The 14,605-nt window shown below is 43.1% G+C and overlaps 1 protein-coding gene across 1 annotated transcript in view; it reads right to left on the reverse strand.

Annotated features, from left to right (window-relative positions):
* Positions 1–8,081, reverse strand: part of ATAD2 (ATPase family, AAA domain containing 2) — a 32,408-nt gene extending 24,327 nt beyond the window's left edge. The window contains exons 1-5 of the mRNA XM_009881000.1: positions 7,987–8,081; positions 7,405–7,454; positions 5,860–6,013; positions 4,393–4,489; positions 3,278–3,362 (exon numbers count right to left, since the gene is read on the reverse strand). Of these exons, the coding sequence (XP_009879302.1) occupies positions 3,278–3,362; positions 4,393–4,489; positions 5,860–6,013; positions 7,405–7,454; positions 7,987–8,078 (478 nt within the window). The 5' untranslated portion in view covers positions 8,079–8,081. The remainder of the gene's footprint in view (positions 1–3,277; positions 3,363–4,392; positions 4,490–5,859; positions 6,014–7,404; positions 7,455–7,986) is intronic.
* Between the last annotated feature and the right edge of the window lie 6,524 nt (positions 8,082–14,605).

The following is a 14,605-nucleotide window of genomic DNA, read 5'->3' on the forward strand; positions in this document are numbered from 1 at the left end:
CTGGGTGACTTCTCATCAGTCTTACTAACAACAATTCTGTCATCTTGCTTAGCTAAGATGCAGCTCCTATGAAAAACATTACTTCAGAAAGTAATTTCTTGTTATTTTGAGAAAGTGCTTCAAGGAAATGCTTTTAATACTCTATAGTGGTAATGGTAAGCATGGTAATCTAGCTCCAGCACAGAATACATAAGCAATAAATGGCAAATCACAGGTGTGAACTTCCCCAGTCAGAAAATAATGTCAAATTCATACAGTTTATGCCACTAGCTTCTGTAAAGTAACTTGAAGTTTTTTCATGAAAGATAGTAGGAATGCAAAAAATAAAGTATAATTATCTAGAAGGTTCTTAATAATACCCTCTCACATTAATAGCTGGACACTAGGTGAGAAACATACATGCACTGTTCACCTACCTGCTCACTAAAATTAAGTACATTTTATTCCTTGGAACATGCCACCCTTCCCCCTCCCCCCGGCCCGAAAAGGTTGCACTGCTTTCTGAATGCAAGACAAGATACACAAGATATATAGAGAGAGCACATCGAAAACTGAAAAATGATTTTGGCATCACTATCATTGGTACTTGGTACTTCAACACTCCTGTCACAAAGGCACGAACTTCTCTGCTTTTCTGCTCCTCTAGTCCTTCCCTGTGCTCCACTCATCTTCTTTACACCAACACTTTTCCAACTCCTTCCTGACATGCTTTTCATTAAAACAGTACATTTTAGTTTTTCCTAATTTAAAATTCCAGATTTTTCACTTTGATCACAAATTAATTGCCCCATACTCTTATTTCCCATTCAACATACTATTTATAATTACTTTCTACAAGTCTCTCCTACCCAACACTGAGACCCACACACTTGAACCAAGCTATATAGCTTCTCCCTCTAGACGGCCCATGGCCTTGTATTAAAGCTTCTCCCCTTAAAGCCTTGAGTTGATACTCTCCTAACTAGATCTCCAAATGATGAGCCAGCTGTCCTTCTCCCTAACCAGTCAAACTCCCTTGGCACACCTGATCACGTTTCTTTTTGTTAATGCCTTGCCCTACCTTGGTTTCTTTAGGTCAGCCTCTGGCTGGACTCCTCCTGTGGCTCCAGGTGTTCTCTCACTGCTCTACAAGAAGGTCTGATCACTGAGGTGTGCACCTGGGAACCACAGGCTGGGTCGGAACTAATAACAGACCTAACAACAAGCCACAGACTGTTCTCTGCCCTGTTCATGATGAAGAACAAGACCACACCAGCGCTCATTAACAACTGGCTATCTAGCTTGAATCTTTTTGTAGGTCTCCATTGCCACTGATCAAGTCTTACACAGTCTGTGTATCATGTACAAGATACTGCCCTCACCTCTCACTGGGTATTGCATAAATCATCTCTTATTCAAGTTCTGATGGTCAAACAGGTGATTAGGCACAGGGCATAGTCAGTCAAGTGTACTGACCAGCAAACTGTTTACACATGACCAGCTTTTTATTTCCTTGCCCCTCTATTTTGTGCTCCTTTGTGCTGCATTTGGTTCCTGCCCTAAAGATCCCATAAGAAGACCTGTGTGAACTGCTTTTCCCCAGCATTCCCAACCGTATCCTGGGCTGCATCAAAAGAAGTGTGGCCAGCAGGTCAAAGGAGGTGATTCTGCCCCTCTACTCCACTCTCGTGAGACCCCACCTGGAGTACTGCATCCAGCTTTGGAGTCCTCAACATAAGAAGGACGTGGACCTGGTGGAGCAGGTCCAGGAGAGCCACAAGGATGATCCGAGGGCTGGAGCACCTCTCCTATGAGGAGAGGCTGAGAGAGTTGGGGCTGTTCAGCCTGGAGAAGAGAAGGCTCCGGGGAGACCTTAATGCGGCCGTCCAGTACCGAAAGGCGGCCTACAGGAGAGCTGGGGAAGGACTTTTTACTAGGGCATGTAGTGACAGGATGAGGGGGAATGGCTTTAAACTGGAAGAGGGCAGGTTTAGATTAAACATTAGGAAGAAATTTTTCACTTTGAGGGTGGTAAGGCACTGGAACAGGTTGCCCAGAGAGGTTGCTGAAGCCCTATCCCTGGAGGTGTTCCAGGCCAGGCTGGACGTGGCCTTGGGCACCCTGGTCTTGTGGGAGGTGTCCCTGCCTATGGCAGGGGGGTTGGAACTCAATGATCTTCAAGGTCCTTTCCAACCTAAACCATTCTATGATTCTATGTCCCACCCCTAGGCAGTAACCCCTTCGTTCTAAAGGTGATCTGGAGAGCTACCCCTGATGACTCATCCGGATGGATTTCACACCTGGACACTGGGGCTGATGGCTCTGCTGGGACAATCCTGGGAGGGCCCCAGACAAGGTGGCTGTTCCTCCTTGATTTGAGTCCTTGACTTGGGTCCCTGCCTGCCATTGTACACACCTGTGCTCCTCCGGGCTTGTGTAGACAGGGCTTTGATGGGCTGATGGCCCTGGGGGCAGCCTGGCAGGGTATTATTTGGCCTCCCCCTCCTGCCACAGTCTCTCTGAGCTTCATTGTGGGTGTGCAGAGGAGGTCTATCACAAAACCTGACACTGATGGGCTCAGCTACCACCACATCCTTTTTTGTCCTTAAATACAATCTCACTCCATTCTCCTCCCCCCAGAAAGCTCCTACGAGGATCTTTGGACTGCCTGCCTTAATCACAACTATCATTCTCCTTAAAACCTTAGAATTTTTCCCCCCTCACTTCAAACAAGAAGTTAATATGGCCTTTTACAATTTAACCTTATTCCTCATGTTATTTTCCATGAGTGAGGATGACAGCTCCTAATTACAGGCCCTGACAGCAGCTTCCACTGATACCTGCTAAACACAAAAATGAACACCACTATCTTCTCCCCTGCTGATCTTCACGCTCAGGAGGAGCTTTCCACACACATCTGGCAGCCTACCTTACTTCCTCAAAATTCTCGCCATGCTGCTCATAACCGTGAAAACTGTCATGCTCCTGCTGTAGTGAGATCACTCCTTCTCATTCTGAGTAACACTGTCCATTTCTTTGTATTCCCACCTGTCCACAGCCATCTGTTGCCTTTTATCTTGTAAGCATTTTGGAAAAGCACCAATATTTTTTTTTTCTGAATACCTGTTCTGAGCTCACTACAGTACAGGCCTAAAGTCCATGACTATGGCTTGTAACATCAATTGCAATACAGATTTTTTTAATAGATGAAAAATACCCAGTAGTTCAGCTCATCTCAATGATTTAAGATAAGGCTTTTGGGTGGAGTGCAGTATAGAAAATTTAAAACAGAACTAACCTACAATGCCACCTTGATTATCAACTATTTCTTTGTCAGCTCTTTGGACTTCTTTCTTTCCTCGGGAATACATATCAAGGTTTTCCTAATTAAAAGAAAAAAGAAAGATCAGTCACATATGCGGAAAGCCTGACATGGGAATATTTGATGCCTAGACAGTAACATTATCAAGGCACTCCATATACACAAAAGAATAAATTAAGGTACAGGAGGAGAGAATAGGAACATCAATCTGGCACCCAGGATTAGTAACAAGAATTTCTGCTCTGAAGTAGGGTTTAGGACATGTAGTACATAGTACTACACGTACATTTAGTACATAGTTAAATACTTATCCAGATACAAAACCAAGTGTATCAATTAATCACACATTAATAATCCAAGAGTGTGGCAGAACCCAGGAAAAAGCAACGCCTAGCAGACAAAAAAACCCCAAAAAACATACAGGCATTTGAGAGATGCTATACGAAGTACTATAGACAATTTTGGTTTCCTTAAAAAAAAAAAAAAAGAAAAAAAGGAGTTCAGATCTACACAAAATCTATGAAAGCAGGATATGAAGATGTTTTAAAAATGAAGTGCCTGTCATTCAAAAGGACAGTAGAAGAACTTAATTTAATAGAGCAAAACTAACAGAGGAAATATGATTGCTGTTTATAATTTTAACATAAGTTCCTCTAGAGACAGAAGACTCCTTAAGCTCACGGGCAAGACTGGCACAAAAACAAACACAGATAAAGCAGACATCAACAAATTCAGTTTTTAGTAAGATTCAATGTGAAAACTCAAGCCCTGAAACAGCTCTATGTAAACAGTGTCCATTCAAAAATCATAAGGCAATTCAGAAAGTGTAGTATAAGACATATATTTCAGCATATCACTGCTATTTCCTGTCTTCTGACGAAGATATTCCCTCCACCCTTAGAGCACATCTATAGCATGACCATAACATGTCATGATGTTAAATTACAATTAGAGAGCAAAAACAAGTGTTATTTTAGGGTATGCTATTCTTTGAAAGAAGTTATTTCAGCTAAATTAAAATAACAACTAAATAATTTCCCTTTGTGAAATACGCTACTTATACAAAAATAGTAAAACAAATGAGTATCTACCTCTTCTGCATCATGGAACACCCCAAGGTCATCCATCATTCGCCGTCTACGCATCTTCTCCATGTCATCCATTTTTTGCAAGACTGCTTCTGCAGTACTAAGATAAAAAGTTGACATGTAAGAGCAAAGATAGGCAAGTACAAAAAACCCACACATAAAACAGTACATATAATCCGTATGACATTTTAGTATAGTATGCACAAAACAAGAGTCATTAACACTTAGCCAAGTTTTTAACGTTTAACCTAATTTTTAAGTAGTGTTTTACTTTTTTATAGAGATTTAAGAACAAGCATTTGAGGATTTGCAAACACTCTGTTTTTAGGCTTATTTTCCCCTCTCACTGAACACAGTAAGAAAAAAATAATCTGTTTTTGGTGGTTTTTAATAGCACTTAAGTTGCTCTCCATAGTAGCATTAAGTCATTTTTAGTTCACAGCCTTCCTCAAACAACAGGTTGCTTATTCTTCTCTTAACTGTAATTTAAGTTTCATATTAGCTTTCCATGACTGTATATGCTGGAAAAAACATTCCACTGCTGTTACACTTTGCAAACCTTTCAGAAAACAATGCCAATTTGGGCTTCACAAAGAGAATTAAGCCATGGACAGACAGGTAGAAACACTAGGACTACCTCACTCTGGCTGTATCCAACTTTCCTCAGCATCTTAACTCAACCGAGCATTATAAAAATATTCATAAACATGGAAGAATAGTTAATTAAAAATGAAGGCGTTTCTGATGCTAAGAAAATTGATTTAGAGGGCAAGTTAAAGCTACCAAAAGTCACAACATAAAGTGATACTTTTGGTTCACAAGACAACACATAAGCCCACCCAGCCCATACATAAAAGATGCTCTAGTATGTAGATCTCTCCGCAACTGCCAATCCCAAAATGAAGACACCAGTGGCCAATTTAATATTGGCTGTGCTCAGATTCATTACACTTGAGGCACCCTCCAAACACATCCTCCCACACACACTCTCAGACCTGGAAGTCTTGAACAGCCACAAGCACTTATTTCCAAAAAACTCGGGTTAAACAATGTGGCTGTGAAGTACAAAGGCCCACACCTTACATAAATCAATAGATTGACAATAATTACAGGACACAGAGGTGCAGGCAGAAGAAGAGGACACCCTACCTGATCAATGGCAAAAGAACATTAGCAAAGGTTGGCAACGTCCCGCAAGTTTCAAGCCATGCGACCCTGGTGGGACTCTACTATGGAGGGCACCTGCAGCCTCGCAGTTATCACAAGGACATACCATATATGTAAGGGTACGTAGGGAAGTCTCAGCCTAACCACTGAACACATTTAGCCCTTGCTGCCAGGAATAACACCACCTCTCTCTGTTGTCAAAAGAAAGAGAAAGTCCCTAGCTGATATTATGCCATAGCACAAAGGCTTGCTAACAAGGCTTATTTTAGTAGCTTTACAAGATGATGAAAAAAAAACACTTACTTTGTTATAAGCTTGTCAAACAAAACAGATTGATTCGTAGCGCTGTAACGACTTTGTGGAAGTCTGCAGCTTCCCCGGACCTTCAAATCCCCGTTTTCTTCACGGGCTTGTTCTGCAGCTTTTGCATCAGCTCTGGTCTTCAGTGTTCTGGTGACTATAACACATTAATATATAAAATATTTTGAGACAGAAAATATGTTATTCCCTTTATTTCACCATCGCTCTAGTAAAAAATAAAAAATCTGTAGTGGATTGATTTTTTTCTTTAAATACTGAGTTAGAAGTTATTGTCATGACCACAGCATTCAACTTAAATTACTTACGTTTAAACTACCTACTTAAAAGCATGATTTGTATAGCAACTTTTTAACAGACTGGAAAGCCAATCTGATGAAAACAAACATGCAACTTTTGTTCCATGCAGGAGGCAAGCTTATTCCAGTTACTTCTTTCTGGAAAAGTGAAAACAACAAATACCTCTCTTTAAGATGTTTTTACTCCATTCATGTAAAATTGTATCTAATAGTTTTTTTAAAAAGAATTGTTTATGTGGGAAGTCTCTTCTTAAGATGCATGTTTTTAATACACTGTTTAAGCATGCATCACTTTCATATTCTGCATCATGACACAAAAGCTCTAGAAAATAAGAAATGCTTCAAGATAAACTCCCAAATACCAAAGAACTCAAAAGCTTGCCTGCTTTCAAAAAAGATCTGCCGAGTATTTACCACGCAGCATCCTTTGCCATGGGTTCATTACCTGCACTATCATTGAAACAGTTAAGAGAGGTTCAGTGAGAGAGTGGCAGATAGATCACCGTGTTAGTATAAACACAGCTATGCTTTGATCTCATCATCACTAACTATAAAACTAAGTTTGAGCTCAGTAAATAACAATTTACAATGCACAATTAGAACCTGAATTACTACAAACAAAATGCATTTCAGGCCCCTTCCCACGTTCAGCCCGTGGCTGGCAGGATGCTGCCTGGAACTGACCAATTTTCCCAGCTGCCAGCAAGCAGCCTCACGACACCAAGCCTGCTTGTGTACTCAGCACAGCGATTCGGTTCCAAGGAAAACCACTGAACTTCAGCGACACCTTCCCAATGTCAGTGGGTTTGTGCATCTCATGACTGAATTACTTTTCAACACACATGTATTACAATATATAATACTGCAGTATTCTCTCCTATTTGCAAGAACCATTTTCAATTATGTCGTGGGCTGCAGACTCCAGAAAATCCATGTCATGAAGAAACCCGACCTAAGGAACAGATTTTCAGGTGCGTAAGAGCAGGCTGGAATTCACACAGCGTTCTCCCCAAGCCTGCAAGGAGCTAATAACATATCCTTCTATTTGCACCTACCTCTTTTCATAAAACTCATAGGAAATTCACTGTCTTTGAGATATCTACTCTCACAACTTCAGCTGATTTTGGCTGATAAATTTAGAAGTTTTGGGGGCCAAATGACAGAGTGACCAAACGCAGTCCTTCTCAGAAAGCAGGCTAAAAAGGAATCCTAAGGAATTAGGATTACTTGCCTTCTTTATATTCTTCTTTTTTTTGGTCTGATTTTGGCTTTGCCAACTGCCTACAAGAAAGAAGACAGAGGAAAGGAGAAAAGAATTACTATATTAGAATTATTGTACAGAAGTATTATATCATATCATACTATATTGCATTGTATACTTCCCCTTCAAGAGTGGGAAACTTAACCAAGTTTATAAACTGGTTCTCCACATCATGCAAAGAAAAGCCTGTGGACCACAAGGAGGATTCAGATCTCAAGTCTGCTGTGTACTATAAGCACTTAGTTTTATAAGGACAGACATTTCCTAACCTGCTAATCTTGAAGTCTCAATAGGGCAAATAATATCTCAGTAACCAAAGTGGAGGAGTGGTCTCAAAGGAGTTGGGAAAATCTGCATGTTTTTTATACAAGCAGATTTTTACTAAGATGAGTGATTCTAGTTCTAAGATACTGGCACTGACATTAACATGATTGTATTCTCCTGCAGATTTTTAGCTGTAGATTTATCATGATGTGACTCATTGTGCATACTTTCACTTTTCTTTTTCATTCTATACATTGAACAGAGATTAGACATCTAGAAATACAATACCTCGTAAAGTGTCTTTGGTTGACATTTTCGCTTAGTATTTCCATGCTTTTGTCAAAGCTAGAGTCTGAACAGGGTGGCATGTTTTTTCTCATAGATCTTAAACGTCCATTGAAACGTTCAATTTTGCCAGAGGAAAATTCCTAGGAAAAGGAGGAAATAAGAACATATTTATCTGACCCACGTATGTTGAGCAAAGAAAGAAATTCTGCCTCATTTAGGCAAGTTTATTCTGTAACTCTCCTGTCTCAACAGTGGTGCTACTAACAACAGGTAAGCCTTGAACCACTGCTGCACCAAGAAGTAGCGCTCAGAAAAAAAACAAAACAAACCGCTTTCAAAGCTAAAGCTCCCCTCCACCACGCTTTTCTTGTGGACAACTTGAGCTTAATATCCTTTGAAACAAAGTTACTGCAGCAAGGCCTCTCATACAAACTTAACATTTCATGAAAAAAAAAACCCACAACTCTTATTTCAAAATTGCTTCAGAGGAGCAGTCAAGCTTGACCTTGCATGTCCTGGGAATAAAATCCAGTTAGAAGAGTTTTGCTCCTCTCTCTCTTCCATTTCTGACTGCATTCAGAGGGACATTAAGTGATTTCCTTCAGGAGGATACCATTTATCTATAGGAAACCAAAGGGAACTCAAGATATGCTTTTTTATGGCTGTTGATCTTGTTCACATCAGCACTTCTGCAAGGAGGGTGAGTACTATCACTTTTCCTATGTAAGGAAAGCTGTGATGACCAAGAGAGGGGGCTTGTCCAGTTTACAACCCAAAGTTTCCTTAAGAGTACACCAAACTAAATTTCACACTGAAAAGGGCAGACAAACAGACCAGATTCTTTCACTTCTTGAGACTAACGTTACCAAGAGGTACTTCCATTAGTAGTTGACAGAGATGATGACAGAAGCATGAAGGTTGCTACAGGAGGGCGATGATGAACATGCAAGGCCCTTGCAGGTCCATGCAGTGAGAGCTGCGGCCACCCGCTGCTGAAGGGTCAGCCCTGGGCCATCAACTGTCTGATGTCGTCTCTTCAGTGCACCTTGAACAAGCTGTCCCCTGACATTCACCTGACAACTTCTCATGGTAAGACATACCTTTTGCACGAGGAGGATTTCAATCACCTTTCTTTCATCACTCGCTTTAAAGAGCACGTCCCTTCCTGCAGCTCTCCAGTCTGGTAGAGCGAGACCTCACAAGACGCTTCCCATAGCCAGGGCTTTTTAATTGCGGCATCCGAGATCATAGAATCATAGAATGGTTTAGGTTGAAAGGGACCTTGAAGATCATTGAGTTCCACCCCCCCTGCCATAGGCAGGGACCCCTCCCACAAGACCAGGTTGCCCAAGGCCATGTCCAGCCTGGCCTTGAACACCTCCAGGGATGGGGCCTCAACAACCTCTCTGGGCAACCTGTTCCAGTGCCTTACAACCCTCAAAGTGAAAAACTTCTTCCTAATGTTTAATCTAAACCTGCCCTCTTCCAGTTTATAGCCATTCCCCCTCGTCCTATCGCTACGTGCCCTAGTAAAAAGTCCTTCCCCAGCTCTCCTGTAGGCCCCCTTTAGGTACTGGAAGGCCGCAATAAGATCTCCCCGGAGCCTTCTCTTCTCCAGGCTGAACAGCCCCAACTGTCTCAGCCTCTCCTCATAGGAGAGGTGCTCCAGCCCTCGGATCATCATGGAGATGGAACTCCTAAAGACATTTTCTGTTTCTTAGATGCAGTGTGGATGGATGTAACAAGATCTAAAGCTTAATGAGAGACAGTCTGGTCTGTCAGAGGCACCTTTAACATTTTTCCTCTCAAAGGCTGGAGAAAGAAATCGTAACAGAAAGCCTTTCAACTTATTTTTAATTTGGCAGAGCCCTAAGTTTATTTGAAGAAGGCAGGTTTTCAAGCACACTCACACAGAGGAGTTCATAAAAGCAATACTTCCAGCATTTGTCACCAAGACTACTAGAAAAAAACCCAACAACCTAGACCAAGAAATAATGATGTTCTCTCATCTGCAAATGTACTCATAGTACTGCTACAGCTGGTACACCTATGGCTGATATACCATCCTATAACATCTACAAGCATGCCTGGGAACTACCTATAACATTAGGTTATGTGATTAAAGGCTAATCTGCACAAACAAAGAGCAGCAGAGGAGCCCTGTCGGGCAGAGGCCCTCGGTAATACCGTGCCAGGGGAGCAGCCCAGCCCAGCCCCGCTCCTCACCAGGCCACCGGCCAGCCCCAGGCCTGGCTCCGGGGTGAGGGACACCAGGGGTCACCTCACCGACCGAGAGAGGACCTCTGCCAGGAAGACAACTGGTTGTGGAACACCAATCACCACAGTCTGGCCTGGCTTCTCATTTGTTTATTTAACAGCGTTTTCATCTGTGCCCTGGGGCACAGAGCGCCAGCGAGGGGAGAAGGGGTCACACCTCCTCACGGCCTGCGCCATCACTAATAGACACCAAGCCGGCATAGCTACGGTTAGAGTTTTGGGAACCAGCTACTGGAGAGGCCATAGGTCAGGGCCAGGGACCTATCTGTGTCTGTGCATGAGCTAACTGGGAGACCCAGGGCCGGTTACTGGTTGGACTGAGTGTCTAAGGACAGGTACAGAGAGCTACACGCAGCACATGTGCACAGATATGGGGTGAAGACACCAGCAACCAGGGCGGGGCTGTGCACCTCTGGGGCTTACAGGGCTGGCTGACAGCCCCTGGGGAGACTACAGACAGACTGGGTGCCCAAGACCAAGTAATCATAGAATCACAGAATGATTTAGGTTGGAAAGGACTTTGAAGATCATCTAGTTCCACCCCCCCCGCCATGGGCAGGGACACCTCCTGCTAGACGAGACTGCTCAAAGCCTCATCCAACCTGGCCTTGAACACTTGCAGGGATGGGGCATCCACAACTTCTCTGGGCAACCTGTTCAGTGCCTCGCCAACCACAGAGTGAAAAATTCTTCCTAAAATCTATTTAAACCTGCCCTCTTCCAGTTTGAAGCCATTCCCCCTCATCCTATCACTACATGCCCTTGTAAAAAGTCCCTCTCTGGCTTTCTTGTAGGTGCCCTTCAGATACTGGAAGGCTGCTATAAGGTCTCCCTAGAGCCTTCTCTTCTCCAGGCTGAACAACCCCAACTCTCTCAGCCTCTCCTCACAGGAGAGGTGCTCCAGCCCTCTGATCATCTTCGTGGATCTCCTCTGAACCCGCTCCAACAGGTCCATGTCCTTCCTATGTTGGGGGCTCCAGACCTGGACACAATACTCCAGGTGGGGTCTCACAAGAGCAGAGTAGAGAGGCAGAATCAGCTCCCTTGACCTGTTGGCCATGCTTCTTTAGATACAGCCCAGGATACAGTTGGCCTTCTGGGCTGTGAGCGCACATTGTCAGCTCATGTTGAACTTCTCATCCACCAATAATACAGGGATCCATATTACATACATGCAGCTCTGTGTGTGTTTGTTTTCCCACTAATGGGTTTTCATCCTGCTCAGCCAGAGAGCAAAGAAGGATAAGGCCATCTGTACTGTCCATAGAGCTACCAGGTTCAGCTACTCTGAACATACCACAGAGCTTTTTAAGAAAGAGACTTTATTTCTAATTACACAATCACTTGTGAAATCAGACTCCAAAGTCAGGAGCAACTCTGGAAAACTCAGCTTGCTTAAACTCCAAGATACACAAATTGTAACTGCCGCTTTGAATATTTCTACTTCATTGATCTAGAAGGAAATATTCCTTGGGAGAAATCTTAAAGATTTGCCATATCAGTTAAAAGATGACGGCAACAATACGCTTCACAAGTCTCTGGGTCAAATCCCAGACCAGAAGAAGAACAAACACTTAGAGAATGCCAGCACAGATGTTAGAAAAAAACCAGCATAGCAACCTGGGAAATCTTTCTATGTATACTTCACAGAATCTTCAAAGTTGGAAGGGACCTCCAGAGATCATCTAGTCCAACTCCCCTGCTAAAGCAGGATTGCCTAGAGCACATTACTCAGGACTGCATCCAGGCGGGTTTTGAAAATCTCCAGAGAAGGGGACTCCACAACCTCCCTGGGCAGCCTGTGCCAGTGCTCTGTCCCCCGAACTGTAAAGAAGTTTTTGTATGAACTTATGCACTTGTTTGCTTCTTTTAATGTATTTTTAATGCAATGTTCACAATAAAATACTTGTGATATTTGTTATCTTCTGTACTGTCTTTTTAGCTTAATCTTGGCTCAAATTTGGACACAGGCAAAGCAGTAACAATGTATATTGCTAACTCTGACCGTCCTCCATTCGTAGGAAGGCACCCCAGTTCGGTGAGACAGCAGACACCAAGAACCATAGGCTAACTCCAGCAAGCTGCCAGCAGAGCAAGAGCAACTAACTCTTATCAACCCTATCAGACTGAAAAAACATACTCAAGAAGTGAAATTTAGAAGGAGCAAATGGCTAAACTGGAAAGATAAGGCAACCGGATGAAAGAATTTCGTAAAGTATTTCAAATTTTGAAAGCATGTCATATTTTGTCACTTTTCTCATGCTATAGGAGGTGATTAGCAATTGTTTCTAAAAAGTGTGGTTTTTTAAAAAAAACTGTGTTTAGCTATTTGGTATCTCTAAGGAAGTAACTCTATGTTGCAGTACTATCAGAGCAGATAAATGCGCTTAACTGCAACAAGGCAGTGAGCTCTGATGCCAAGATCCCTACACAGAGGAGTCATGAAGGCTCAGCCTAGGAAAGTGCCCATTTCCACTTTGCCCGGACAAAAAGTGAACTCTGGAGCCCACTTCCCTCAAATACAGGTCACAAGACAACAATCTTGTTCAGCTTCGGGTATTACACGTGGGTTATAGACCTGCAGACACACAGCTTCCAAGGGGACTGTAGCCACTTTGGATCTGCCATGGGACACCCTGGGACTGGAAATATGGAAGAAGATAAACCCATCAGGTGCTGGTTCACCTTAGACTTTCTGCTGTATGCTTCTTACTCTCTCTAGGTGAAATAAGCTGAATAACTAGAGACAAACTGGTTGCTGATATAGAAAAAACTGCAAAAGCTGCCACCACAAAGTCCTTGCACATCAGTAAGTTAGGAAAGAGGCATTAGGACTTGAATATGCAGCTAGCACCAGCATCATCATCACTGTCACCTATGGCACTTCTGCATTGTCTCCTCAGTTAAAACACTCCAGCAGAGCCTGGTTGTCCTATACATGAAGGAAGAATGACTCCATGCTTCAAAGCATGGGAAAGGTGTGCAAAAAGAAAAAAAAAAAAAAAAGAATCCAAAACAAAGAACCTTACAACCAGTTTCATAATGATGATTCTGCTTTGGTTTCAGTGCAAAGTTTACATTTAGCTTCCTCATTCCTGTTGTTCACACTGAGAATGTGTGCCAACTGCTTTATCTGCCTAACTCTGTACAGCCTTCCCCCTTGTGTGCAACAGGCAGCTGAATTCCCTGGAGCCTCCGACAAGCATTTCTCGTGTAGACTGCAAAAGCAAAGCAGCTATCTTTAAGCAGATTCCATGACTGTTTGCAAAGACAAAAAAAAAAACTACTACCACACCCCAAGGATTTCTTCCTTCTTAGTTCAGCAGTCTTGAAAATAATGAATAAAAAAAAATAATTAAACAACTGAAAATGCTGAAAGAGTTCTGGTGGAAAGAAACAGTCCACTACAAGCATCACTGCAAGGCAGGGCTCCCCTGAAGAGCAGACACTTCTGAGTTGGATCTGGTCTGCCTTTACTTGTCATGGGAATGCAGAGAAACGACTGACTTGGAAAGGGCAGAGAAGAGTTTTAGCTTTTGAAGGCTACATTAAAAACCATGAGAGTAAAACGGTTCATTTACTAAAGTAGCAACACTGAGATGCAGACAGCATGGACTACTTAACACCCTGTAATCATGTAAGTGGTCTCTTTTCCACTAGAGATTTTCCTAAAATTATAAAAACTTAAGTAAAATTTTCACCATTTTAGGTTATGCACAGAAGTGCCTTAATTAAGTATAAATTACTCCTGATTTCTAAATAGAGCTTTGTTTTTAAAGCATCCAAAGTAGCACCTATCTACACTTGGCTAAGGAGTATCTCACAGGCACTTCGGGCCAGCTAAAATGCAGTTGTAGGTCACGTACATTTGGTCTCGAGCGCTGTTTTTGATGCATTTTTGTCACCAAAACAGCGAGTGCTCTCTCGATGAGCGATACCACAATTAAGGCAGAGCGGTCTCTTAGATCTTTTTAAGATCACTTTTTAGGTAACAATTTTAATCGAAGTAAAGGGGGAAGGGGAGATACAGATAACGCACAAAACCATAAGGCGACGGGGGAAGCTTCTGTCGGCGGGGGTCGCCGGGGCTGTCTCTCCGCAGACTGTCCCTGCTCCCCGGGACAGCGGCTATGCCCCCCGTTAGCTGCGGGGTGACCCGAGCTGGGGGGGTGACACGGGACCCCGGCTACTCCTTCACCCGGGACAGCGCAACAGACCGCAGCTGTAGGCGCTCACCCTAAATACTCATTTTATTTCCCGCCCTCCCCCCGGTACTTTCCGCCCGGTACTTACGGCCTCCTCGGCTCTTCGGGTCCCCCTGGATCCCGTGGCCCTGGAGGCG

Source organism: Charadrius vociferus, unplaced genomic scaffold, assembly GCF_000708025.1.
Source record: "Charadrius vociferus isolate BGI_N301 unplaced genomic scaffold, ASM70802v2 scaffold2, whole genome shotgun sequence".
In the NCBI taxonomy this organism is placed as follows: Eukaryota; Metazoa; Chordata; class Aves; order Charadriiformes; family Charadriidae; genus Charadrius; species Charadrius vociferus.